The sequence below is a fragment of the Cyprinodon tularosa genome, unplaced genomic scaffold, assembly GCF_016077235.1.
Source record: "Cyprinodon tularosa strain WSP-4 unplaced genomic scaffold, ASM1607723v1 ctg154, whole genome shotgun sequence".
Lineage (NCBI taxonomy): Eukaryota > Metazoa > Chordata > Actinopteri > Cyprinodontiformes > Cyprinodontidae > Cyprinodon > Cyprinodon tularosa.
In genome coordinates, this window is record NW_024038375.1 from 1,528,783 (window position 1) to 1,553,129 (window position 24,347).

Here is a 24,347-nt window from a genome sequence, read left to right on the forward strand (position 1 = left end):
AAATAATTTGCATTTTTTGGAAGTTAGTTTCAAAATGTAACTATTTTCAAGCATGAACCTCAAGCCTGATGCAACCCAGAAAAGGCATTATGACCCTCAGGGGTTGCCGTACATGTTGTGGGAAGGATTTCAGTAGATGACCTCCACAGTTCTACAGCCAGAAATGAATTGATAAATAGATTACAAGTCAAAAAATTTAAGTTAAACTGAAAATACCTTTTATACTTGGATTATACATATTATTGGGATTCCTTAAAAAGACACATTCGTTAAAGAGGATTTAGGTGTTGTTGTTTTTTTGTTTTGTTTTTCTAGTTTACTTTAGTAGTTATAGGATATTGAATAAGTTCATTCCCGATCCACACTCCATTTCAGTTGGCGGCGGTAATGCACCAAAAAGTTGTTTGCCAACCGCCATAAAACACAAGAAGAAGAAGAGGAAGTTCTCCAGCCAATGAAAATAGGAAATACTCCCACTGAGCCAATCACCGCTCACTTTGTTCACCTGAACCTCCGCTACGCACTGCACATGCGTAGACTGTCTCGGCGTGTCACGCGTGTGGAGGAGGTTCGCTGACAGATCTGTAATCCTTTCACAGAAGCGGCAGAACTGTGCTCTTAATTTCCTCCTCGGCACCATGTCGTGGCTGTTCGGACTGAACAGGGGCCAGCCCGAACCCCCTCCCGGTTTACCGGCGCAGCCTCCCCCTCCTCCGCCGGCCGGAGGCTCCGGCGGCGGCGGAGATAAACCCAAGGACAAATGGAGCAACTTCGATCCCACCGGGCTGGAGCGGGCAGCCCAGGCGGCCAAGGAACTCGACAAGTCCCGTAAGTGTTCCGGTGGGCTTAGGGTGGGTCCGATTAGCACAGGTCTAGGTTAAATTCATCAATAATATAGTTAAAAAGTAAAAACACAGCAATCTCCATCCTTTACGGTCAAGCTCAGGTGATGCAACATCTTAAATAACGTGTTCACACTAACAGCCTGCATCAGAACAACCTGTCCTTAAATGGATCATCGATTTTAAGCATGAAATATTAGAATTAAGCCTGCACTACATCCACGTGTTTTCAGTCAGAGTGCAAAGGTCACAACCTTGCAGTGGAGGTTGCTGCAGAGGAATCTATATCCATGCACCTTTTTTCTATCACTTTATCACCATAAACTTTAATATAGTTTCTGGAACAGTTTGACACCAAATCATGCGTAATTTTCAGGTGGGATAACGTCATTTGTAAATGGTTTACAATGTTTATATATATATAAATCTATATATATACACACACACACACATTTATATATATATACACAAACACACACATTTATATATATATATATACACACACACACATATATATATATATATATATATATATATATATATATATATATATATATATATATATATATATACATATGCATGTGTGTGTTTTGAGGTAATGTCCACCTGTATATTATATTCGGTACATATCCAGCTGTAAATTTAGTTCATAACACTAGTTATCTATAAATTATATTCATCTGTTAGTAAGATTCTGTTTATAATGGTATCGATCTCTATACTTATTCAGTAGAAACCCATGTCCTGTTTTAATCGAACCATTATTTATCCTGCACTTGCTGCTATTGCACTTCTGGTTAGACCTAAACTGCATTTCGTTGCCTTGTACCTGTTTAATGACAATGAAGTTTAATCTAATCTAATATATATATATATGTATGTGTATGTGTGTGTGAAAAGTGTGGGATCTATTTGCAGTCATCCTCATTTACTCTAATATTCCTATCATGTCATCTCTTTCACTAATAAAGAGTTCACTAGCGTGTAATTTCAAATTAGGAGACGTGCTGCTCTATTCTGGTGGTCTCGGAGTTCTATCAGAGAATATTAGTGAAATCGGAGCATCATGAAGATGGGTCAAGGAAGAATTTCAGGAGGGTTTGATAAAAACGAAGAACAAACAAATAAATATAAATACAATATTTAGGTGTTTTTCAGAGACTGACACCACAGATTCCATGGCCTACAGTTCAAACTAAGGAGAGCAGAAATCGGAGACCATTGCTGCAGTTTCTTTTTTTTTGTTTTTTTGATTTTATTTGAAATCCACATATTTTTTACCTCCCAATTCATTTATATCTGAGTTATCTCCAGTCCTCCATGACTGTTGTCCTGCATATATTAGATGAAGGTAGACAGCAAACATGGCCGCATCGTTACCAGGTTGCTGTGAAGCTTAGTGATGGGCTGTAGAGACGATCCATTGATTTTTCTCAGGGGTTGGAGCAGAGGCACAAGGACTGAGGTTGACTATATCTAGTCTGAGTTATAAATCTCAGTAATATATTGAAATCTGTGGTTGTAACGTGAAAAAATTTAAAGTGCAAGGTGGTACTCTACAGGTTGCTGAAAAAAATGTTTTTATCTTTTAACCTAAAGTAGGAAAATTTTGGAATTGTTTTCCAGCTCTGAGTGCAGAGAATAAACTGCTTTAAAATAAACTTTATTAATAGGATGTTTTTTCTTAATTTTACAATTTTAAAGATTAGACTTTCTTTTTTCCTGAAAGTCAAACAAGCTGCCAATATGTGTCCTTAAGGTGTTAAAAAGGCAAAATCTCACATTTCATGTTTTTATTCCCTCTTTATTTTATGTCACTGTTTCTTTTACATTTTGAATAAATTTCTGTCCATTTGTTCATTTTATAGTTGATCTATATAAATAACAATAACTGCAGCTTCAAATATAAAAAATCAATTTGCACTGATATTCAGTTTTTGATTGTTATATTTGATTAATAATCAAGTTTATTTGTATCGCCCAATGCACCACATAGACCATTCAAAGTGGTTTACATGAACTAGATAATAAAATAGAAGAAATAAAAAGCAGAATAAAAGCAAATAAAGATTAAAAAATGCATAAAATAAATAAAACAATTGAAGCACGACCTTATACCGTATTTTCACGACTATAAGGCGCACCTAAACGTCTTTTTTTCCCTCAAAATGTGGGGTGCGCCCTATGGTGCGGTGCGCCCTATCTGCGGACGTTGTTGAGACCACCATGAGTATGTGAGAACCTTAAAGGGGGAAGTGTGGGCGTGGCTTGTGTATAAAAGAACAGGTATGTGCTCTATGCAGAAAATTGTTGTCTTAACACATCCTGAAATTGGCAAAGAGACACGCCTATGAAGCCCAGTTTAAACTGAAGGCTATCAGCTACGCAGAGGAACATGGAAATCGAGCAGCTGCGAGAGAATTCAATATAAATGAATCGATGGTTCGCAAGTGGAGGAAGCTGGAAAACGAACTCCGACTGGTGAAGAAGACGCAGCTGAGTTTCCGCGGACATAAGACGAGGTGGCCCGAGTTGGAGGAAAGACTCGAGCGGTGAATCGAGCAAAGAACGAGTGGGGACAGCGTTTCAACGGTCACTGTTCGACTAAAAGCAGTAAAGCTGGCGGAAGAAATGAAAATTGAAAATTTTCAAGGAGGTCCATCGTGGTGTTTCCGTTTTATGAAACGGTGCAATTTTTCCATCCGGACCAGGACTACAGTTGCTCTGCGACGTCCGGCGGATTATGATGAAAAGCTGGCGAGCTTCCACTCCTTCTGCAGCAAACACATCGCTGACAAAGTCATCCAGCCAGGCCACATCACCAACATGGACGAGGTGCCGCTCACTTTCGACATCCCGGTGAATCACACCGTGGAGAAGAAGGGGACCAGCACTGTAGCGATACACACAACGGGGTATGAAAAGGCGTCGTTTACTGTTGTGCTTGGCTGCCACGCAAATGGACAGAAACTGCCGCCTATGGTGATTTTTAAAAGAAAGACTTTGCCTAAAGAGGCTTTCGCAAAAGCCGGCATCATTTCCAAGGAGCCGCCCGGCACGGAAAGTGACTCTGACAGCGCAGAAGGGGAAACCGGCATGTCGGATTTAGCGCAGCTGTTTAATTCAGAAACAGAGGATGAGGACTTTGAGGGGTTTGATTAATACTCTGTAATAAATACTTGAATAAAGCACAATCATACTCAGTTTTGCTCCCGCTCTATTTTTCTACCTGAAAACTTAATTCAACAGCCGCCTCTGGGCCGCAGCGCATCAGGGCTCACCTCCGCAGGTGTTTTTTCATCTAAATAATCTAAATCTTTTTAAGTGAGAAAGTCCACCTGAAAATTTAATCATTGCAGTCAGTTCATCCAGATTATTATCCTGCCTATGTTTTAAGTTAATTTATGCGTCAATAAACGAAGAAGAAGGGGAAACTGGCATGTCGGATTTAGCGCAGCTGTTTAATTCAGAAACAGAGGATGAGGACTTTGAGGGGTTTGATTAATACTCTGTAATAAATACATGAATAAAGCACAATCATACTCAGTTTTGCTCCCGCTCTATTTTTCTGCCTGAAAACTTAATTCAACAGCAGCCTCTGGGCCGCAGCGCATCAGGGCTCACCTCCGCAGGTGTTTTTTCATCTAAATAATCTAAATCTTTTTGAGTGAGAAAGTCCACCTGAAAATGTAATCATTGCAGACAGTTCATCCAGATTATTATCCTGCCTATGTTTTAAGTTAATTTATGCGTCAATAAACTGTATCAGAGGAGTAATCACAGCCCTGTGTCATCAGCGATGTGTCTCTCACGGCTGGTTCCCAGGTTTGAATAATACTTTGTAATAATTACACCTTGCAGCTTTATTTGCTGTGATCAGTGAGAATAAAGTAGTTTTAATATGTTTTTAAGTGAGAAAATCCACCTGAGAGGACATGTACCTTTATATAAAAAACGCGCCCTATAGTCCGGTGCGCCTTATGTGTGTGTTAAATACAGAAATGGCACACATAACTGAGACTGCGCCTTTTAGTCCGGTGCGCCTTATGGTCGTGAAAATACGGTAATAATAATACCTCAGTTAAGTTGAACTTCAACAGTCGAAAAGACGCCTTAATGAAATGTTTATTTAGAATTTAAACCAGGTGGAGCTTAATCTACAATTCTAGAAAGAGCTTATGGTTCTTTTATCTTCTAAATTCCAAACATTGCTTAATTTAGAATTGTTAATTTACCAAATGTGTTTCTTTTTTAGATCAATGAAAAAATAATTGATAGATTAATCAATTACTGAAAGATGGCTGCAGCCCTACTACAGGCAGAATCCAGCTTAACCCTTTGTTTTCTCCTTCTGTTAGGACACGCCAAAGAAGCGCTGGAGTTGGCCCGGATGCAGGAGCAGAGCACTCAGATGGAACACCAGAGTAAAATAAAGGTACAGTGACACAATTTAAGAGCAGTGATACATGCCAAGCAGTTTGAAGGGAGGCGAGTTGATTTGTTTTGCACCTGTTGTATCCAGCCTAACTGCTGAAAAGTAATTAACCCTGTTAATTAGATTATGTTGCCAGCAGCTGCCATTAAGCATTTGTAAAACCTGCCCGTTTAGAAAGCTGTTTAAAAACATCTTTGGATGTTAACAGCGTCAATGAAGTCATGCCACACCATCTAAGTTAGACTTGGGGACTTTAAGTAGGTCGATCGCATTGATAATTTAGGGTGTGATTGACTATATACCCTAAAATCACTGCTTTGGTTAGATTCATCGACTTTGTTGGTGATCATTTCAGCTTCATTAAGGCGTCCCATGTGATTTTTTTTTATTAAAGGGTGGAAAGCGCCGTTTTTTGTTTTATGTCCGTTTATGAAGGTTTTGTTTTGCTTTTAACCTGCACAGGAGTATGAAGCAGCAGTAGAGCAGCTCAAAGGTGACCAGATACGGATCCAGGCTGAGGAGAGGAGGAAGACTCTGAATGAGGAGACCAAGCAGCATCAAGCGGTCTGAACAAAGAGTGCCTTCCAGCTCTATGCCTCTGAATAATCAGCTGGATAAAGATGTTTTATTAACGTTTGTTTTCTACCTTTCCAACAGAGAGCTCAGTACCAGGATAAACTGGCCAGGCAAAGATATGAGGAGCAGCTGAGGCAGCAGGTGAGGTCTTCATCTCTGCTGAAAATACTTTGGTGAAGCTCACAGAGACATCTGACCAATTTTAATCCCACTTTACAGCAAATCCTGAATGAGGAGAACCTGCGCAAACAGGAGGAATCTGTGCAGAAACAAGAGGCCATGAGGAAAGGTTGGAGCCTCACCGCTGTAATATTTCACATTTGTCTGGGTTTGGCATTCAGCGTTTTGATATACTGCTGTCTCTGTAGCAACAATTGAGCACGAGATGGAGCTGAGACACAAGAACGAACTCATGCGTATTGAGGCAGAGGCGAAAGCCCGAGCCCGCGTTGAGAGGGAAAACGCAGATATCATCCGAGAGCAGATCCGACTGAAGGCGGCCGAGCATAGGCAGACCGTCCTGGAGTCCATAAAGTGGGTTTAAAAGTGAAACTGTACTGATTGATGCGATCTGTGTTTGTTTAGCCCTAAGCACAGGCCGTCTGACCTCCTTCAGGCGTACTAACAGGTGTGTTTACATTTAGGACTGCTGGTGCTGTGTTTGGAGAAGGATTCAGGGCCTTTGTCTCTGACTGGGATAAAGTTACTGCTACAGTAAGACCCCCCCCTTTCAGTTTAAAATGAAAAAAAAAAAAACACAATGACCTGCTTTTTTTTGTGTGTTTTGTTTTTGTAAGTTACACCCAAAAAGCAATGGACTGGGTTATTGTATTGCATATTTTTTCATTTTAATGCGGTTAAAGCTTCTCCATAAAACTATGTGGAAAACCACCTACAGACAGAGATTGAATTCTCTAGTTGTGAGAAAAAGTAAAAAGGTGGATGGGCATTGTAGATGTCCTGCAAGTGTATTTTCCCATTTTCTTTTAAAAGTCTGCCTTGGTCTGAATGGTAAATAAATCCAAGTTGCTTCTTCTCTTTTCTCCACTAGGTGGCAGGGCTGACCTTACTGGCTGTAGGGGTGTATTCAGCCCGAAATGCAACTGCAGTGGCGGGACGCTACATCGAGGCTAGGCTTGGGAAACCGTCACTAGTGCGGGAGACGTCCCGATTCAGCGTTGGAGAAGCTATAAAGCATCCAGTCAAGGTGCTTAACATGCACTGAATGGTTTTTATTTGAATTCTTGGATAGAAAAGGCATCAGGTGCTGAATGAAGGGAATTCTGATCCTTTTTCTCTGTTTAGACGGTGAAGCGTTTGAAGAGTAAGCCTCAGGATGCACTGGAAGGAGTTGTGCTCAAGGTAAGTGGATTTAATCATTGAATGATGAAATGTTTATATTGAAGAATTTTGTGTCTTATGGCTCCATCATTCCCTCCCCCACCATATTAGCCGTCCTTAGAGGAACGGGTGCGTGACATCGCCATTGCAACGAGAAACACCAGGCAGAATAACGGCCTCTACAGGAACATCCTCATGTATGGCCCTCCTGGGACGGGAAAAACCCTGTTTGCTAAGGTACAGCTGAGGTCTGAGAGCAGTAGGCTGAGACCAAATGAAGTGATGTGCTAATATCAGTTTTTATTTGTGTCGAGTAGAAACTGGCAATGCATTCTGGGATGGATTATGCTATAATGACCGGTGGTGATGTAGCACCCATGGGTCGGGACGGTGTGACTGCTATGCATAAAGTGTTTGACTGGGCCAACACAAGCAGACGCGGGTAGGCTCCTGGAGTAATGCAAATTATTAGAGTGCTAATGAAGGTGTTAGCGTTTGCTTTCTGGAGAATCTTAAGACTTGTTTTTTGTGACAGGCTGCTGCTTTTTGTGGACGAGGCTGATGCATTCCTTCGCAAGAGAGCCACTGTAAGTCTGGACACACAGTGGCATCTAAATGTGTTTATTGATTGATGATGCATTATATTTTGATTTATTTTTTAGACCAATGTGAAGCAGGACAAGTGGGAATAAAAAAATAAAGGAAATGTCTGCTTAATAAAAAAAATAAGAAATTGGGATATTCTTTTATATTTGGTGTCTTCTGCTCTACATTCTAATGATTATAGAATAGAGGATATAGAAAACAATTTTTTAATTATAACCATTAACCTGTTTAAATTATTACAGCAAGTAAGTAGAGGAACCTGCTGGTATTAGATTAGATGAACCTGAAATGTTTTCTTTGCATTCAAATATCTTTTGCAAGCAAGGAAATGAACACTCACAAAATACACTGACCACATGTTGATGCACGGTAATGGCAGCATCATGCTTGTTTTCTCAGGCCTTCAGAGAGGCTGAGGTGGAGGTTCTTTCTAGAAGAACAACCCTAAACTTACACCCAGAGCTACTGTGGATAGCTTAGATCAAAGCATATTCATTAGTTGGAATGGTCTAGTCAAAGTCCGGGCCTAGATCCAATTAAGAATTTGTGGCTGGATTTGAAAACTGATGTTCATGGAAACCATCCATCCAGTCTGAATGAGCTTGATCTATTTTCCTTAGAAAATGAACACACATGGTTGCAGATGTATTGCTTTGGCTGTAATGTGGTGAATGTGGAAAGAAAATGATCTTTAAACACTTTTTTTCTCACTATTGTAGGAGAAGATCAGTGAAGACCTCAGGGCCACTTTGAATGCATTCCTGTACCGCACTGGAGAGCAGAGCAACAAGTAAGGATGATTCTAACAGGTTTAACATTCTAACCGGCACATTAGCCACAGAGTTAAAGTTGCTTTTCTCTTGACACCCCCCATAGGTTTATGTTGGTGTTGGCTAGTAACCAGCCTGAGCAGTTTGACTGGGCCATCAATGACCGCATAGATGAAATAGTGAATTTTGCTCTGCCCGGTCTGGAGGAGAGGGAGCGCTTGGTGCGATTGTACTTTGACAAATACGTGCTGGAGCCGGCCACTGGGGGGCGACAGTAAGCACCATCATGAAGTAGTGAAATTCAGCCTGAACTACCCTTGTTTTCTACACCTAGGTTATATCTATGTTTGTTTCTTTGTCAATGTAAAGGAGGCTGAAGCTCGCACAGTTTGATTACGGCAAAAAGTGCTCTGAAATTGCCAAGAAGACGGAGGGTATGTCAGGGAGGGAGATCTCCAAGCTGGGTGTTGCCTGGCAGGTACGTTTCCTCCAGTTTATTTTTTGCTTTTCCTCTAAAAAGCAACATGCTCTGAAAACCTGTCCCCTCCATCATCCACAGGCTGCAGCATACTCCTCTGAGGACGGTATCTTAACAGAAGCGATGATCGATGCTCGGGTTGATGACGCCATCAAGCAGCATAATCAGAAGATGGACTGGCTCCGTGCCGAGGAGGAGGCAGCTAAGAGCCTAACACCTCCTGCTGCAGGAGCTATCGATGGAAAAATGGGTTTCACTCTCCCTCTGAAGGAGACGCCTCATGCTCAGGAGGTGATGGCTCCAGTCCTGAAATTAAACCCAATAGAATCTGCAGAGGGCAAACATGCCGATCCAGCTATACAAGACTGTGCAGATGCTGCTAAAGCAGAAGGTAAAACGGCCGATGAAGTTTTACCTGAACCTGACGGTAAAAGAAAGCCAGATTCCTCTCCTCCCAAGGATGGAACCCCAGTTTGAGTTAACGGGACTTGGAGCCCGTCCCTCTTAACTGGTCTCAAAGTTCATTCAGATTAGGTAACAGCATGGAGAGATAATTATGTGTCATGACACAACTGATGCCTGAATCTTTCATATTCATATAACATGTAAACAATGCAAACATGAAGTTTACGTAGAAATAAGACAATATGTCTGTTAATACACTATTATAAATGTCGTGCAAAGTCAAGTTTCTCTGTACAAATTAAAAAGCTTTTCTAACAAAATCCTGTTCGATTTTTCTAATGTGCAAATCATGTTTTGAGCCACAGCAATAAACTCAGTGATTAGGTGATTACCTGATAATGATCTGTAAAGAATCTTTTAGGGAGATTGTTTGCTTTAAAATGAAGGGATGGAGCTGGAACCCAGATTTTACACTGATTTGTGGGATCAACCATTACTGAAAGTTCGGCCCACACTTGTTTTAAGTGTTGATTATAAGCTAAGTTGAAGATGTTAAAATGGGTTCTTCTTGATTATCTTGTGACTGTATATATTTTTTTTATTTGGGTAAATTAATGGATAATTACTTTTAAAATCAGTAAGTTGCACATTTGGATATGAAAACAAATGTCTGATGATTAAGCAAGGGAAGGACCTTTATGAAATAGTTTTGACTAAATATGAGGATCTGTGCCACAAAGTTCCTGCTTTCTGGTGGAGGGAAGGGGCCGTCCTATTCTCATTTATACCCCTCCACTTCCAATCAAGGTGCCTCCACAGCTGTGAGTGTGACTTAATTTGGAGTCACACTTGATTAAGTGTTAGTGTTTAGGGGGCAGTTTGGGATTAGTCCTAGACTTGTTTTAATCTATAGCCCAACTCTTCTGGCCTCCTTATTTTCAATGCCTTCGACAGACCCAGTCCAAGTAGGCTGGGTCCTTTGGAGGAAGCAGCCGCTGAAATGGAACACAGCCATTATGAATCCTCCTCGTCCTTCTGTGTTACATCTTTTGCCTGTTTGTCAACCAGCTCAGCTATCAGCTCTGACTTGGACGCCATCTTCATTTAAATGAATGATCTCATTTTTTCTTTTACTTTTGTTTTGTCTCTCTTGTTCAGTTATCCTGTTAGTGACTTAAAGGGCACCTTTAAATAAGCAGTTTATACCAACAATTTTATATAGTATTTGGACACGAATTAGTGATCTACAGTATTAAAGGTTTCTACTCAGTTCTGTAATAGAGGATTTCAGGAAAAGTATTTGCCCCTTTAAAGCAAAAAGTGTTTTAAACCTCTGCGCCTTTTTTTTTTTTTTGTTCTTGGAAACCCCAACTTACAGTCACATATGAACAGACATATAAAAGAATATACAGAAATGCCTAATGTATCAAAATGGATACAAATAAATCATCTGATTTACTTTTACAATTTTCTTTTTTGTTATTTGTCAGAAAATTCAATGATAACTCTAATTTAAAACAACAATTTTGAATTTTCTGTCAATTATTTCATGATCCAGGCTCTGAATGGTTAAAAGTGTGATATATATATATGTACAAAAATGTCTGTTTTACTAGGAGTCCAAAAGATAAATAGCATAAAATTTTCAAAAGCTCCTAAAGTTGATTCCTCAACCCACTGATTAAAGGCGTGTACATGGACTTAATTTCTGTCATATGAGAGAATGGAACCCAGTGAGTAATCTAGGAAACTTAAGTTTGGATTTAATATCATTTAAAAGGCAATAGACTTTATTAAATCATACACTCAGCAGTAATGCCATAAAAACTCAAGGCCGACATGCCTAAAGGTTGGCCATCTTGGATCAGACTGTAGTTCAGACAGCTGCTGTCAGAATAAATAGGGGGTGCCTTGATCTCATTTTAATCACATCTGAGACACGACAAAGATATTACAATAATCTCCTACATGTCACCCCTTAAAAAAAAATTAAAATTTACCTTTCAGTTAGATTAAACATTTATTAGATTAAAAACTATTTAAACTGAACTCAGACTGGATTAACCATATATATATATATATATATATATATATATATATAAAATGCAATTAAATAATATAAACATGGCAGTATATGAATATATATATTATACAAATACATATTTATATATATTATTCAGTATTTTTAAGGATTGCTCTTTGATGAGTATTATCTCTGCTTTCATCAGCAGCTCGTTTTACACCAGAAAAACAGTAACTGTGAAACAAGAGGATAATCTATGATGAAATCATACTTATGAAAGATAACTGGAACCTTTTTTTTTTGCAGACTATTTTGTTTCCAGCAGTATCTGCAGTTGGAGGCCATATCCACAGTAAAACAGACCTCTACAGATCCTACAGCCATTAATATCACAACTTGAAGGTTTCTCCATGAGCGCCAGTGAAATCTTATTTCCATTCTGGATTAAAGTATTTATGAATCAAATTAGTTCTTCACGAGCACAGGATCGCACCCATTTAAATACAAAATCCTTGGTTTCTTTATAGCTTAGTGACAAATTTCCTAAAAATAAAATGTTCTGGAAAAAAAGAAAACAATGCACATTAAAATATCTTACATGTTTTTAGTAGATTCATATATACATATACATACAGAAAAGTCAGGCACTCAGATGAACTTTGCAGTTTGAAAATGACAAAGCTTCAATTCTTAAACATTTACAAAAAACAAACCTATGCCCTTATAGACAGCATTTCAGAGTTTAAATATAAATCAGTACATTACGTTCAAAACATACCGACTGAGCACCTCTGAGACGTTTGGTTATTCATCACTAGCCCGCCCTCTTAAACTTAATTCAAATTTATCTACAACAGATGGCTGCACAAAATAAAATACAATTCACTTCCTGTGTGTACACATATACATCATCTCATACTGAAATTAAATGTTTAAACAAAAATAAAAGGAGCACAAATGTGCTTTACAACTTAATAAAGAGGGGCTTGTTGGGGGCTTTGTGTCCTAGCTCTCCCTGAGGAGACATGGTCATGTGATTTCATTTGACTTGGATCAGGGTGGAGGGACTGCGGTCTAACCCTGATCAAGAAGAATAAAAGGCATAATAGCAGCAAGTCCATCCTCCGTGGAATCACCCATTAAACTATTACCAGTAGTTCTCAATCTTTGAGTCCTGGCTCAAAGGATCAAGGGCCTGTGCAGATGCACATGCACGTATCAACGCGCACTTGCTTTAACCATCCGTAGATTACACAGACGGCTACTCCATATTCTATTCATTGCTAGGGGGTCTGGGTGTGTGTTTATTGCAAACTTGTTTCATGTATCAGTAGAAGCAGACGGTGTGGAGAAAAGGCCTGTTGCTTTTATCTTCAAACTCTTGCAGGAGCTCGTCGATTTCATTCTCCATGTCGTCCGTGTGCTGGATCTGCAGGGAGGAAAGCAGGAATACACATTAACTGGGTCCTAATCTAAAACCCATGAGGCAACAATTCTGTCCAGTTGAAATGATCACATTCTGTTTTAAGAGGACTTTGAATCAGATACGTACACACTGACACAGCTCACAGATGAGAAAGGCTCCCAGCGTGGCCTCTTCATGGTTATCCTGAATATCTACATTGATTACATGCACTGGTTGTAAGGTCTCCTGCTCTCTTGAATTCAAATCTAGAAAGAAGGTTAAGATAAATTTATTGAAATATATAAATATATATAAATAAAAGAATCAAGTCTTGTATACTAATCCAAGATTGTCTATTAAACAAAAGCTTACCCTCTAGTACTTGGTCATAGACTCGTTCCTCACAGGTGATGACCAGGTCAAATTTATCCTTGCACAGTTGAAATCTCTCAGGCTTTACTTTGATGCGCTTGTTGCGGTCCAGCATGTGCAAGATCCCATTCTGTGTATATCTGATAAGCAGGTTAAGGCCAAAAACAAACAGTGCAATCACCTCATCTCACAGCTGGAAACACAAAGATATGAGTGGATGGCACCGCAAGAGCGCGCTTTTTGCTTTCACTAATGGGTTCTGGTAGAAGAGGGGGGAAAATGCTTGAAGTGCAAACACCCTCTAGTGGTGAGTTCCATAATTACAGGTTGAAGCTTGGACAAGTCACTCTTCTGAATGGTTTTAATGTTAAAGTTGTTATTCAACATGTCCAACAAACCTAAACTCCTGCTTACAAGATATTTTTTCCTAAGCATAATATCCACTTACATCACATTCACTCAACTGTAAGACAGTGTCTACTACATTGCAAAAGGTGAAAAAAAAGTAAAAAAAAACAAACAAAAAAACAATCCACTCGACTTTTTTCTCAAGTTCGGAGACATTTGGAAACAAAGTCTAGTGGATTGTTTTTTTTTTCCTTGTATGAAAGGACTATGACCTGGATGACTGAGAATCTTCAGCTGCATATCTTCCACATTGTGAAAGGTTATAGGATGTATGTGCGCCTGTTAGTCCTAACAAAGGGAGCTATGCTTTAGTCTCAACTTTTACAAGTTAAGAAAAAACTAAAGTTTTTTATTCACTTACCCAGCTGCCAAACAGTTTCAGAAAGAGTAAAAAGGAAATACTTGAATAAAGTCGGTAATCTCCAAGTTATGTCCCAAGTACTTTATGGGTTTATTTGTATCAGGTAAATGTGGAGCTAGCCAGATATCAACCCAAAGGTTTTAATCAATAAAAAAATACTTCATTTCACATTGAAAATATTCCCATCTTTAAATATTTTAGAAGCTTGGGAGCAGAACACAGCCTGCAACTGAAATACGTCATGAGCAGAGTAAAGCTTTTTACCAACTCATTTGTGGTACATTATTTTGTAAGCCATTTATTTTTTTTTTATATTCAGTTTCTATCTATACACCTTTTATAATGGCAAATAAGAGTAAAAAAAAAAAAGCCAAAACTTGAGCACCACCATAAATGCCAATACCTTTTTTCTGTTAGTCAAGTATCTATGCGGCCACCAAGACTAACACCTTTTTATATCGTCAATGGCTTAAACTATTTTTAATGATACCAAGAATATACATAAATTTCAAAATCATGCAATTATGGTGTTTAAGTGCCAAGAAAGAAAATATTAGGGTATTTGAAAACAAATATTTTGACAAAAAAAAAAAAGCCTAAATGTCTGAGATGTGGTATTTGACTTGCGAAACATTAACATTGTGAAGTTGAAATATATATATTTTTAACTAATGCAGTCAATTAAGTTGACACTGCAGCTTTGATCAGGCTTCATCTTCTTAAGTCTATTGTGTAAAATCTAAACTTCAAATGTTCAGTGAGTTTTATTTTTTCAGCATGTCTCAAATCCATAGGGTTTCTAACCTCTAATAAAATCTAACCACAAGCTGGACAAATAACTAATGCACCAGTAACTGGTGTAGGTCTATAAATTACAAAATAACTGTAAAATAAAAACTGTGGTAAAACACCCCTGGAAAATATATTGAAAATTAATAAAACAAAGGGGAAAAGCAGGTTACAGTGTCTGCAAAATCCACTTACTGTTCTAATGCAACTCTTGCTTTCAGGCTAATTTTCTTATTTTACAGCAATAACTATTTTCAGACATTTTCCTTTTGAGGAGCTCACATTTCTTTACTATCCACCTAGCCAAAGTCCAGACAATACCAACCATGTGACAGATCGTAGATGAATGATGTTTACTTAGGAAGTGTATGTGAGAAAGATTGAGAGGAAAGAAAGAGTGCGAAGGGGATACAGTTCCTTGTCCTTTCGGACCAAGTCGTTGTACATCTGTTCATAGGTTGTTTTGAAGTCATACACATTAGGTTTATCCGGGGATGGACCAGGGAGCTTCACATAAGACCCAGTCCCAAATGATCGCACGTCAAATCCACGTTTGCTGCAAAACAAGGAAAGAAGAGAAAATAAAACAATGAAAATGGACAATTTCAACCATATAAAGATCCAGTCCTTCCATATAAGAGTTGAATACTGTTCCTCCCAGATCAAGCTACATCATCCCTAATACCCCTGCTGTAATATCCAGAATTTTAACAAGTTTTTATTGTAAAACAAAAACAAGAGTCAACCCAGATTGCATCTGTTCTAAACAGGTAACAGGAAGCTCCTCCGATGCTGTTGGGAAAGTGAGTTGCATAACTGCAGTTCTGCTTCTGGAATATTTCCATCCAGAGGGCGCTGTTGTCAACATGTGAAGGCTGGTGCGCAGAGGGAGGGGGGAACCCAACCTATTAACTAAGGCCTTGCTTTTTAAAATCCCTGCATCTGCTTAAAAAAACAAATTGTATACAAAGCATTCCTGTAAATGGCCCATCTAAAGCCGTGTAATAAGGGTGTGTTTAGGCTGAACTACACCCTCGGAGGGACACTCTAGAAGTGAGCGTCCATTGTTAAAGAGATAAGGCCTGGCGGGCTGTCACCGCGTCGACAAGGCTTGTAACCGGCTGGGAAAACCCCCTTTACACGGCAGAGATCTGATTCACGATTCATGATGTCGCGTCTCTTGTTTGGTCTCTTCTTCATGGCGGCTCGTCTTTACCTGAGGATATTGTGCGCTTCCATACTGCGGTTCTGGTTGCTCGAGCAAACAACCGCTACACGCAGCGGCTGGCTCGGCATTGCGACTCTCCGGCTGAGACTAACTAGGACCAGCTGTAAGAAAATAAACACTGTTGGTTGTTGCGTTTCCTGTCAGGGAACAAAATCCTACAACTAATCTGAATAAACCCCAACAGTAAGTAAAATGGTACGCCGGTTTGGAACAACTATTTTCTCCCTGTCGCGCTCTAGAAGCAGGAAGTTAAAATGGCGGAAACAACGACGCTGGAAACTGATTTATAGCATGATGTCATTGAGGGGCGGAGTTTAACACTACGTCAGTAAAGCTGTCTCAAATATTTACCAATTAAAACGTCTTAAATTAAATAAATAAATTCAAATGGTCTTCATGCAAAAGCTATTAATCTATCAGATTATTTATTTTTCAGTTGGAAATTGTAAATCCATTAATCAAATCTAACACAATCAGAACTTTTTATTCCAGTTAATTTCAATATTTATGGGGGACGACGAGAATCACTGAAAAGGAAAAACAGCCTTTTGAAATGTAATATTTGAAACATACAATTAGAAATTCCTTTTGAAAAACATTTTTTAATTGTACATTTTAAATTGAGTTATAGAATAGAAATTCCAATTTGTATTCATGAATCCCTTATTAAATACTACTAGGTTTTAAAATCTCCATTTCTAAATGGAGATTTTAAAAACCACAATTCATAAATCTCATTATAAATACTTTTCCTTATTACACATTTGAAAAATTTGGGCCTCTATTTTCTTTTTGACTTTGCATTTTAAAAGCCTTTTCACTGTTGCTTTTTCTTTACCCATTTTATTTTAAAGCATTTACCTTTTTCAGGACCCTTCTGGTCCATGCGCACACTGAAAACCAGTTTAACCAATCACAGTCGCTCTACTAATCAGCTCCTTATTGGTCATTATGTGAACCTGGTGTGGCAGTCTAACCAATGAATTGTGGTTCAATGACTCTCTGGTCCTCCTTAAATATTAATTTCTTTCCATTTGATTTATTTATTGATTTTTTGCTTCTGACTGAAATTGGTTTCTTAGTTACCAAATGTATTTGATTCTTATATATATTTAATTCTAATTTAAAAAATCTGAAAAGCATGACTATTAAACCATTTTAAATGCTTTGTACAGTTTATACACCCACAACTTGTTCAACATATTATGACTTGAAATACCAAAAGGGAAACAAATGGCATAGCATAAAGGAGTGTGTTCTGCAGCTGGACAGTCGATGGTTTAAATCAAGGTTCTAGTCATTTCAGTTGGTTCGTCCTATTAACGGTACAGCTGCAAGGTCAGCCTGAGCTTTCAATGGATTGTTATTAGAGATCTAATGTCTCAATTTTAAGGTCTAGATTCTCTCATTTTCTAAAGGTATTGTTATTCAGTCTCAGTGATGCGAGTAACCGCTTTGAAAGTAACGGCGTTACTAACGGCGTTGCCTTTATTTAGTAACGAGTAATCTAACTAATTACTTTGACTGTAACTATAACACAGTTACTATTGCAGACACCCCGTTACTGCACGTTACTCAGGTCGCACAATTAACCTTTTTTTCATGATAGGAATCGTGCGCACCCTGTCATGAGAGGGGAGGATGAGATTGGCTGATGTATAGTGAGATTATGTGAATAGATGTTGCAGATTATGTGAATAGATGTTGCAGTATCGATGTTGCAGATAGATAGATAGATAGATAGATAGATAGATAGATAGATAGATAGATAGATAGATAGATAGATAGATAGTGTTGGGAGCTGGAGAAGTACCACCTTTCTCCAGCAGAGTCCGCCGTGGATCCTCCTGAGCCGAGCCTGCGACGCACCTGTGGCTCGTCCCATCATCAGAGGATCCACACTATAAAAGCTGTCTTCAGACCTTGCCTCGACGCCGCAGTGTTGAATCTAGTTGGTTAGCACCTGAGCCAAAGAACCTTCTGAGAAATCTTTATTGCTCTTTGAGTCCTGCTAGGATTCTAATCCTTTTTTCTCTGTTTCCAGGAAACCAGTTTTTCTCTGTAAGCTCTGGATGAGCTTAGACTGCCGAGCCTGCCCTCTGAGCTAAACCCGAAGACTCTTCTCTGGATTTCCCATGCAGCTCTGGATTAGGAGCTGGAAACCCAAAGCCAAGGTCTGCACCCTCATCAGAAGTAAGACGCTGAAGCAGCTATTGGACTCTGCTGAAACAAACCTTCTCTGGACCCAACAACTCCTCTCTCTGAGTTCAAACCGGAACCCTCAAGGTATAGATCTGAACTTCACAGAACCAAACCCCATTGCTCTCAAAGCTAACTGCTCTGTTATCTACACAGACTCCAGTGAACCAGTCCCCAGGCCTGAACCAGTTCCAGTCATTATTCCATGTGCTTGTGAACAATAAACCTTGTTTAACTTTTACTATTGTTTCCGTCTCCGTGGTGTTCTGCATAACTGGGTCTCATCAGTGAACCCATCATGACAGATAGATGGATGGATGGATGGATGGATGGATGTTGCAGTATCTATAACAACCCAAACACAAAGGATTTTAGAATTAGACATCCCCAGTTAATAATTTCATACAATCACCATACGCCCTGTTAAAAAACTTCACACCCATGAGTGGAGGTAATGCAGCCTGATGATATTTACACCGCATCAGATACCGTTCCCCCATGTTAAGCAGAGGGGAACGCTATCTGACAGGGTTTTTAGGCCCGTCAGATACTGTTCCCGCCTGATTTAATTTACGTTGAGTTGCAATAAATGCAAAAAACTCTCTGCAGGTACTTGTCTTTGTCGTCCACTCTATTCAGCCAGCGAGAAGGTGGGGGGCTGGGTGGTGAGGGTTACGGGGGTGGGAAACGCAAAAGTAACACAATAGTTACTTTTACTAGTAACTAGTTACTTTTATTTTGGAGTAACTCAGTTAGTAACTCAGTTAGTACCTCAGTTACTTTTTGGGAGAAGTAACTTTAACTAATTACTTTTTCAGAGTAACGTGCCCAACACTGTTCAGTCTTGTCACCAGTGTGATGCGAATCCCCTACCGAAGCATATTTGCAGATGCATTTCAATAATACAATATTAGGAATAGTTCAAGAAGAGCAACCAAGAGTTTAAGGAGTAAATGTATCTTCCATACCCCTCCGATCTTTTTGAACATAGTGTGTGTGATTTGAAATTAGTCTCCCCAATTGTATTCCTGTCCAGCTAATAGCAGGTTATAAGAAAACCATTCAGCTGCATTTATACAGAATCCTTCAGGAGCAACTGGGAAAGAAGTTTTTCTAGAAACTTCAGGGTAAATTTCAGATCCAGGACTTGAACCTGCTGGAACTTGTTCATATCCCAAGCAAAATCATTTTGTTGTGCATTAAAATGTCTCATTCAGCAGCACCAAACAAGCATTTTGCCGACTGGTCACCTGATAAACTAGTTGTCTCCTTGTAAGATGCTATTTTACTTTTATATTTTATATCCATATTTTTATCTTAAGCGTATATATTAATCTATTTTATTGCATGACGTATACCCACAGTTTTTAGATATTTTTATAATTTTATTTACCTATTCCATATTATATGTTTTATGTTGCACGATTGTACCACAAAAAATTCCTAGTTTGTGAACTCCTTCACTAACAATGGCAATAAACCTGATTCTGATTCTGAAAGTTTTACACTGTAGCCCAAGTCAATGACAGATAACGTGAAGACGACCACATAGGCTACAAATCATTTCGGTAGAGTTTGCAATTGCAAATACGGAGGAGGATTAGGGCTACTGAAAAAAAAAAAATAAGTTAACTGATTTTTAAATTTTATTTCAGTTTAGTATGGGAAAAAAGTCAGAATTCTGACTTTAATCTCAGAATTCTGTTGTATAGGTTTTGTTAGGCAACATAAATCAACACATTTTGGTCTCTTTACTGTCTTAATTGTATATTGATTTAGTAATTGCAGCACAATGCCAAGAAAGGAGGGTTAATCGTATTGAAAAATCTTAGAAGCTGTTCACATTTTATTTTTAGGTGGTTTGTGAAGCGGGTATTAAAATAGCTAATATTTTGTAGGCTACCATAAGTCATATCCACGTGACAAGACTTCCAGTCATGTTGCCCTAATAGCCCATTATTTAAACTAATGTGGCATATTTGTTAAAGCTATTATTATTATTATTATTATCATTATTATTATTATTATTGTCATGATGGTTATTATTAATATATTGTAGCCAGTCACAGCAGGGAAGCTCTATACCATCAACATCTACCAGGACAGGAGATGAGGAAGAGTTCAGGGAAGACACAGAGACAGAAAAAGAGCAGGATGAGGGAGAACAGCAGGATGAGGGAAAACGGGGAGATGAGCCAGATGAAAGAAAAAGAAAGATGAGCTTTAGTCTGTTCTGTTGGTGGTGTGACTTTTTTCCATTGAAAACTCACGTTTAGATAATGTTACAAATTAAAGTCAAATTTCATTCAACATGCGTGTATTTTTTTTATAATTAAGTGTTCCACGTGCGCTAAAAAGTGCCCACCCCCCCCCCCCCTCCTGAGCACCTGCCCCCCAAAATGTCTGTGCACGCCTCTGCCCACAGCTTATGTGTGCAGATATTTTTAGCACACAAATACAACTGCATTCACAAAGAGAACACTAAAGACAGCTGGTAGATATTAAAAGGGACCCCATGGTTCTTTATTTGCAGTCAGCGGGACAAAAAAGTTGTTCTAGCTAAAATACGTTTGCCACAGTATTCAGAGATTGTACAGTGTTTTCTATTGCCCTTTACAGATTGTACAAACACTATATGCAGACCTACAAGCAAAACGAAAAGAAATCAACTTAGATAAATTGTTTTTTTCTTTCCAAAAACATTGACACCCTCTCAGATTTACTAAAAATACTTTTCTTTTTAATATATCCAAAGCCTTTTATTGAGGCTATTTGTATTGCTGTAGAAACATCACCTGACGGCAGGTGAGAAACAATCTTGAGCGACGGCATAACAGTAAATCAGTGTACTAAACACAGTTGATCAATAATTTTGGTTCAGTGCACCCTGGCAGAGGTTGAAAAGGCATGTTATTTGCAAAGCCACAGCAGATTGTGCTTCAATTTGGTCATAAAAGGATAAACATATAGTTATTACTGATTCATTTTTATAATTCAAGCTCATGTATGGAATCTTTACATATAGGGTGATCAAATATTAGGTCCGTTTACATTGGTGATGAAGGCTTACAGCGAATGAAAATGTTATCGTTAGATAAAACCAAAAATTGGGAGTTTCAATTCTCAACATAAAAGTATTTCCATGTACTACACAATAATTGTTAATGACTCCTTTTTCTTTTCTCCGTTATAGAGGTGATTTGGATATATTCATAGCTTGCTCCTTTGTTTCTTATAACCTTCCTTTACATCTGTACATCAGGCAAGCGGCTTGATCAGTCACAGCAATACCATGGTCATTACACCTGGAGTTTTTAGTTTTTTGGCAGCACAGGAAGAAGCTCTGTCCTGCTGGAAAATCGATTTATAATGCAACCATTTTTTGGCATTTACTTATTCATATTCAGTTACTTAACACAATTATTTCATGTTAGCAGGGTAGGACATAAAACAATTGTGTTAAAGTAACAAATTATGATTAAGTAAATGCCAAAAATGGTTCCATTATTTTTTTTTCAGTGTAACGTTCTCCAAAATGGCTGCTTGAATGTAACAGTGGGAGCTAGGCTTGATCTCAGCTTGAATTAGAGCGACTTGATTCCCAAATAAGGTTTAATATTTATTTAGAAATTAAAAGAAAAAACGTTGGGCACTAAGAACCAGCCTTTTCTGACGTTGCCTCTGTTTCAGAGGAGGCCCAATGTATGTGATTTGGCATTTATTTATTAATTTATCTTGAATAAACTGAGATTACAATTCCTTCAACTTGCTTGGGAAATATTAACAGTTTTCCCTTCCACTAAACTTTCCATGTGTATTCTTAGATACATTATTGGACTTTTTATTTGCCGTGCGTCATAATCACCAAGAATGTTTTCCCTTTTTAAATTTGAGTTTCTAATTTATTGAGAAGCACCTGTGTCGTAAACATACAAATAAATACATTTCTGACTATGTTTGTGTCCTTATTCCATCAGTGACGTGAATGTGTGCGGTAGGAGTAGGTGTGCTGCGTAGCGGGGCTCATAATGTTTTCTGTGATGTAGGCCACCAGCAGACAAATGATCACCAACATCACGCAGATAGCGCCCCCTACCGCCGTCATGGCAATCACAATGTCCTGCATTCCGGACGACGGCAGCGTGAACTCCACACAGTCAGGCTTGTCTGCTGTGCGATCCGGTCCAGAGCGGCCCAGACTGCGCAGGCAGATCCGATAGGGGATGTTCTCATGCAGCTCGGACAGCATGTAGTCCCTGCAGCCCGCAGCCAGCTGCGCGCTGGCGCACTCGAACTGGGTGTAGCTGCCGTTCCACCAGCAGCTCAACTCGAAGCCTGTGCGCTGGTGTCGCTCCCCGAAAACAGATTTTAATGGAGAGGTTTCTGCATTTGATAAATCTGGACCAGAATCTCGGGAGTGTTCGGAAAGTCTCTCTTTGGTGTTATTGCCTGCCTTATGGGTCCACTGTAACAGTACGCTGCCGTTGATGAGGAGGTTTGCCACCAGGCTTCCCAAAACCACTCGCGTCCTGCAGTCCTCCTTATTGCACATGTACCCAAAAAGCGTGCGTCGAAAACATAGCTGCCCAAAAATGCCTCCCTCTATCACCCTGTAGGCACACATCGGTGACACCCCCTCCTCTGGTTTGTGCCTCAGCAGACCCCCCAGCTTCTCAGGAATGATGGAGGCATTGTGGCGTCTGCTTCTCATGTCTCTAATGTGAGCCGATGGCCTGCTGTCATGACTCCGGTTGCCTCTCGCCTCTGATGTCGCTGCAGCTGGTGATGATGATGATGATGATGATGATGATGAGGATGCTGTTTGTTGAATTAACGGGAATAGAAGAAGCGCCGACAGGGCGAGCAGCGACGCTCCAAGCTGCTTTGTCATCTCCCGTCCTCTCGCTTAATTATTTTCACTCACAGTGGGTCGCCTGGATGGGCGATGGTACAACCATTAGGTCTGATGTCTGCCATGGAGATCAGCTCATCTTCGTCCTCTCATCTAAAACACAAAATATTATTCTTATGTATTGCATTTAAAGCGACAAAGCCAGAAGAATTTGAAAACACTTACATATTCCTGCAGGACAGAGCAGCTTCTTCTTTTCTTCCTGTCTGGCTTGGCGTAAGTGGCTTTGATGCGCGCTGTTTGAGAGAGTGCGCGTGAAGGAGCGCGCACAGCAGCGTGCTGGGGAGCGTGGGCGCGTGCGCGAAATATTTGGAGCCAGTTGGATGGTGAGTCATCGTCCCACTCAGTGCTTCAGGTGTGGAAAACTGTGGGCCAGAAGAGAGGAGAGCACAGCTGGATGAGAGGCTTTTGGAGTGGTTCTGAAATGACAGCGAGCTTGTTTTTTTATTTTCACGAAAACAAAAAGCAGGGAATCTTTATCTTCATTCAAAACATGGGCGTAGGTTTGCAAAGGGACCATAGGGACATGTCCCTACCAACATTTTGGCACCGACCTACTTGTCCCTACCAATAATTCTGTTTGAATAACATGTTTATAGTTTACAATACAGTGTGGTTGCAGCAGTCGCTTCTTTTCTCACTACTTGTATATTGAAGTTAATATTTAAAATGCTCAATGTCAGTTCCTCTTATAGTTCCCGCGCCCATCTAAATACAATAAATCTACTTGCAGTCCCTTGAATATGTTATTTTGCTTTGTTTTACAATGCAGAGAATATCAGCATATCAGATAAAAATAATAAGCGTTTACATCTGCTCTGTTTATATCTGCACAATTCTATTTCTTCAAAAGAAAACATCAGATAAATACACATAAAACAGACATATTTAGACTATATTTGGTTAAAAAGGCACATATTTACCTTCACTGGTAAGTTCAAATGTAACCCTTTTTAAAGTGTTAAGTTGTCCCAATTTTACATTATTCTGAGCCACTGACGCTTCAAACATTGGTAAAAAGCATCTTGTGTGTAGTGCTTATAAAATTTGTATAAATGTAGCAAAAAATCCTGTTTTCTCTTTAAACAAAATGTGCCCTAATGCTCATGTCAAGCAAAAAAAAAATAGGAGCAAGCATAATTTGTAAGACCAATGACATCAGACCAATTCAATTAAGACCAATAGTGTCCCTACCAA

General features: G+C 39.2%; 3 protein-coding genes across 3 annotated transcripts; 1 reads left to right on the forward strand and 2 right to left on the reverse strand.

Moving 5' to 3' along the window:
- Window positions 1–518: 518 nt before the first annotated feature.
- On the forward strand, window positions 519–9,773 carry atad3 (ATPase family AAA domain containing 3). Its single transcript, XM_038279927.1, has 16 exons — window positions 519–828; window positions 5,201–5,277; window positions 5,740–5,841; window positions 5,935–5,994; window positions 6,073–6,142; window positions 6,222–6,387; window positions 6,498–6,567; window positions 6,905–7,060; window positions 7,159–7,215; window positions 7,306–7,431; window positions 7,512–7,636; window positions 7,730–7,781; window positions 8,520–8,590; window positions 8,677–8,844; window positions 8,940–9,048; window positions 9,130–9,773. The coding sequence occupies exons 1-16, from the start codon at window positions 639–641 to the stop codon at window positions 9,523–9,525; spliced, it is 1,995 nt and encodes a 664-aa protein (XP_038135855.1). The 5' UTR covers window positions 519–638; the 3' UTR covers window positions 9,526–9,773.
- A 2,287-nt stretch (window positions 9,774–12,060) lies between these two features.
- On the reverse strand, window positions 12,061–16,305 carry ssu72 (SSU72 homolog, RNA polymerase II CTD phosphatase). The gene is made up of 5 exons (XM_038279931.1): window positions 16,028–16,305; window positions 15,224–15,367; window positions 13,254–13,393; window positions 13,029–13,147; window positions 12,061–12,905 (listed from the first exon to the last, which is right to left on the reverse strand). Exons 1-5 carry the CDS (start codon window positions 16,105–16,107, stop codon window positions 12,804–12,806), a joined length of 585 nt encoding a protein of 194 aa, XP_038135859.1. The 5' UTR covers window positions 16,108–16,305; the 3' UTR covers window positions 12,061–12,803.
- A 4,428-nt stretch (window positions 16,306–20,733) lies between these two features.
- fndc10 (fibronectin type III domain containing 10) lies at window positions 20,734–23,452 on the reverse strand. The gene is made up of 2 exons (XM_038279812.1): window positions 23,316–23,452; window positions 20,734–23,243 (listed from the first exon to the last, which is right to left on the reverse strand). The coding sequence occupies exon 2, from the start codon at window positions 23,127–23,129 to the stop codon at window positions 22,212–22,214; it is 918 nt and encodes a 305-aa protein (XP_038135740.1). The 5' UTR covers window positions 23,130–23,243; window positions 23,316–23,452; the 3' UTR covers window positions 20,734–22,211.
- Window positions 23,453–24,347: the final 895 nt, after the last annotated feature.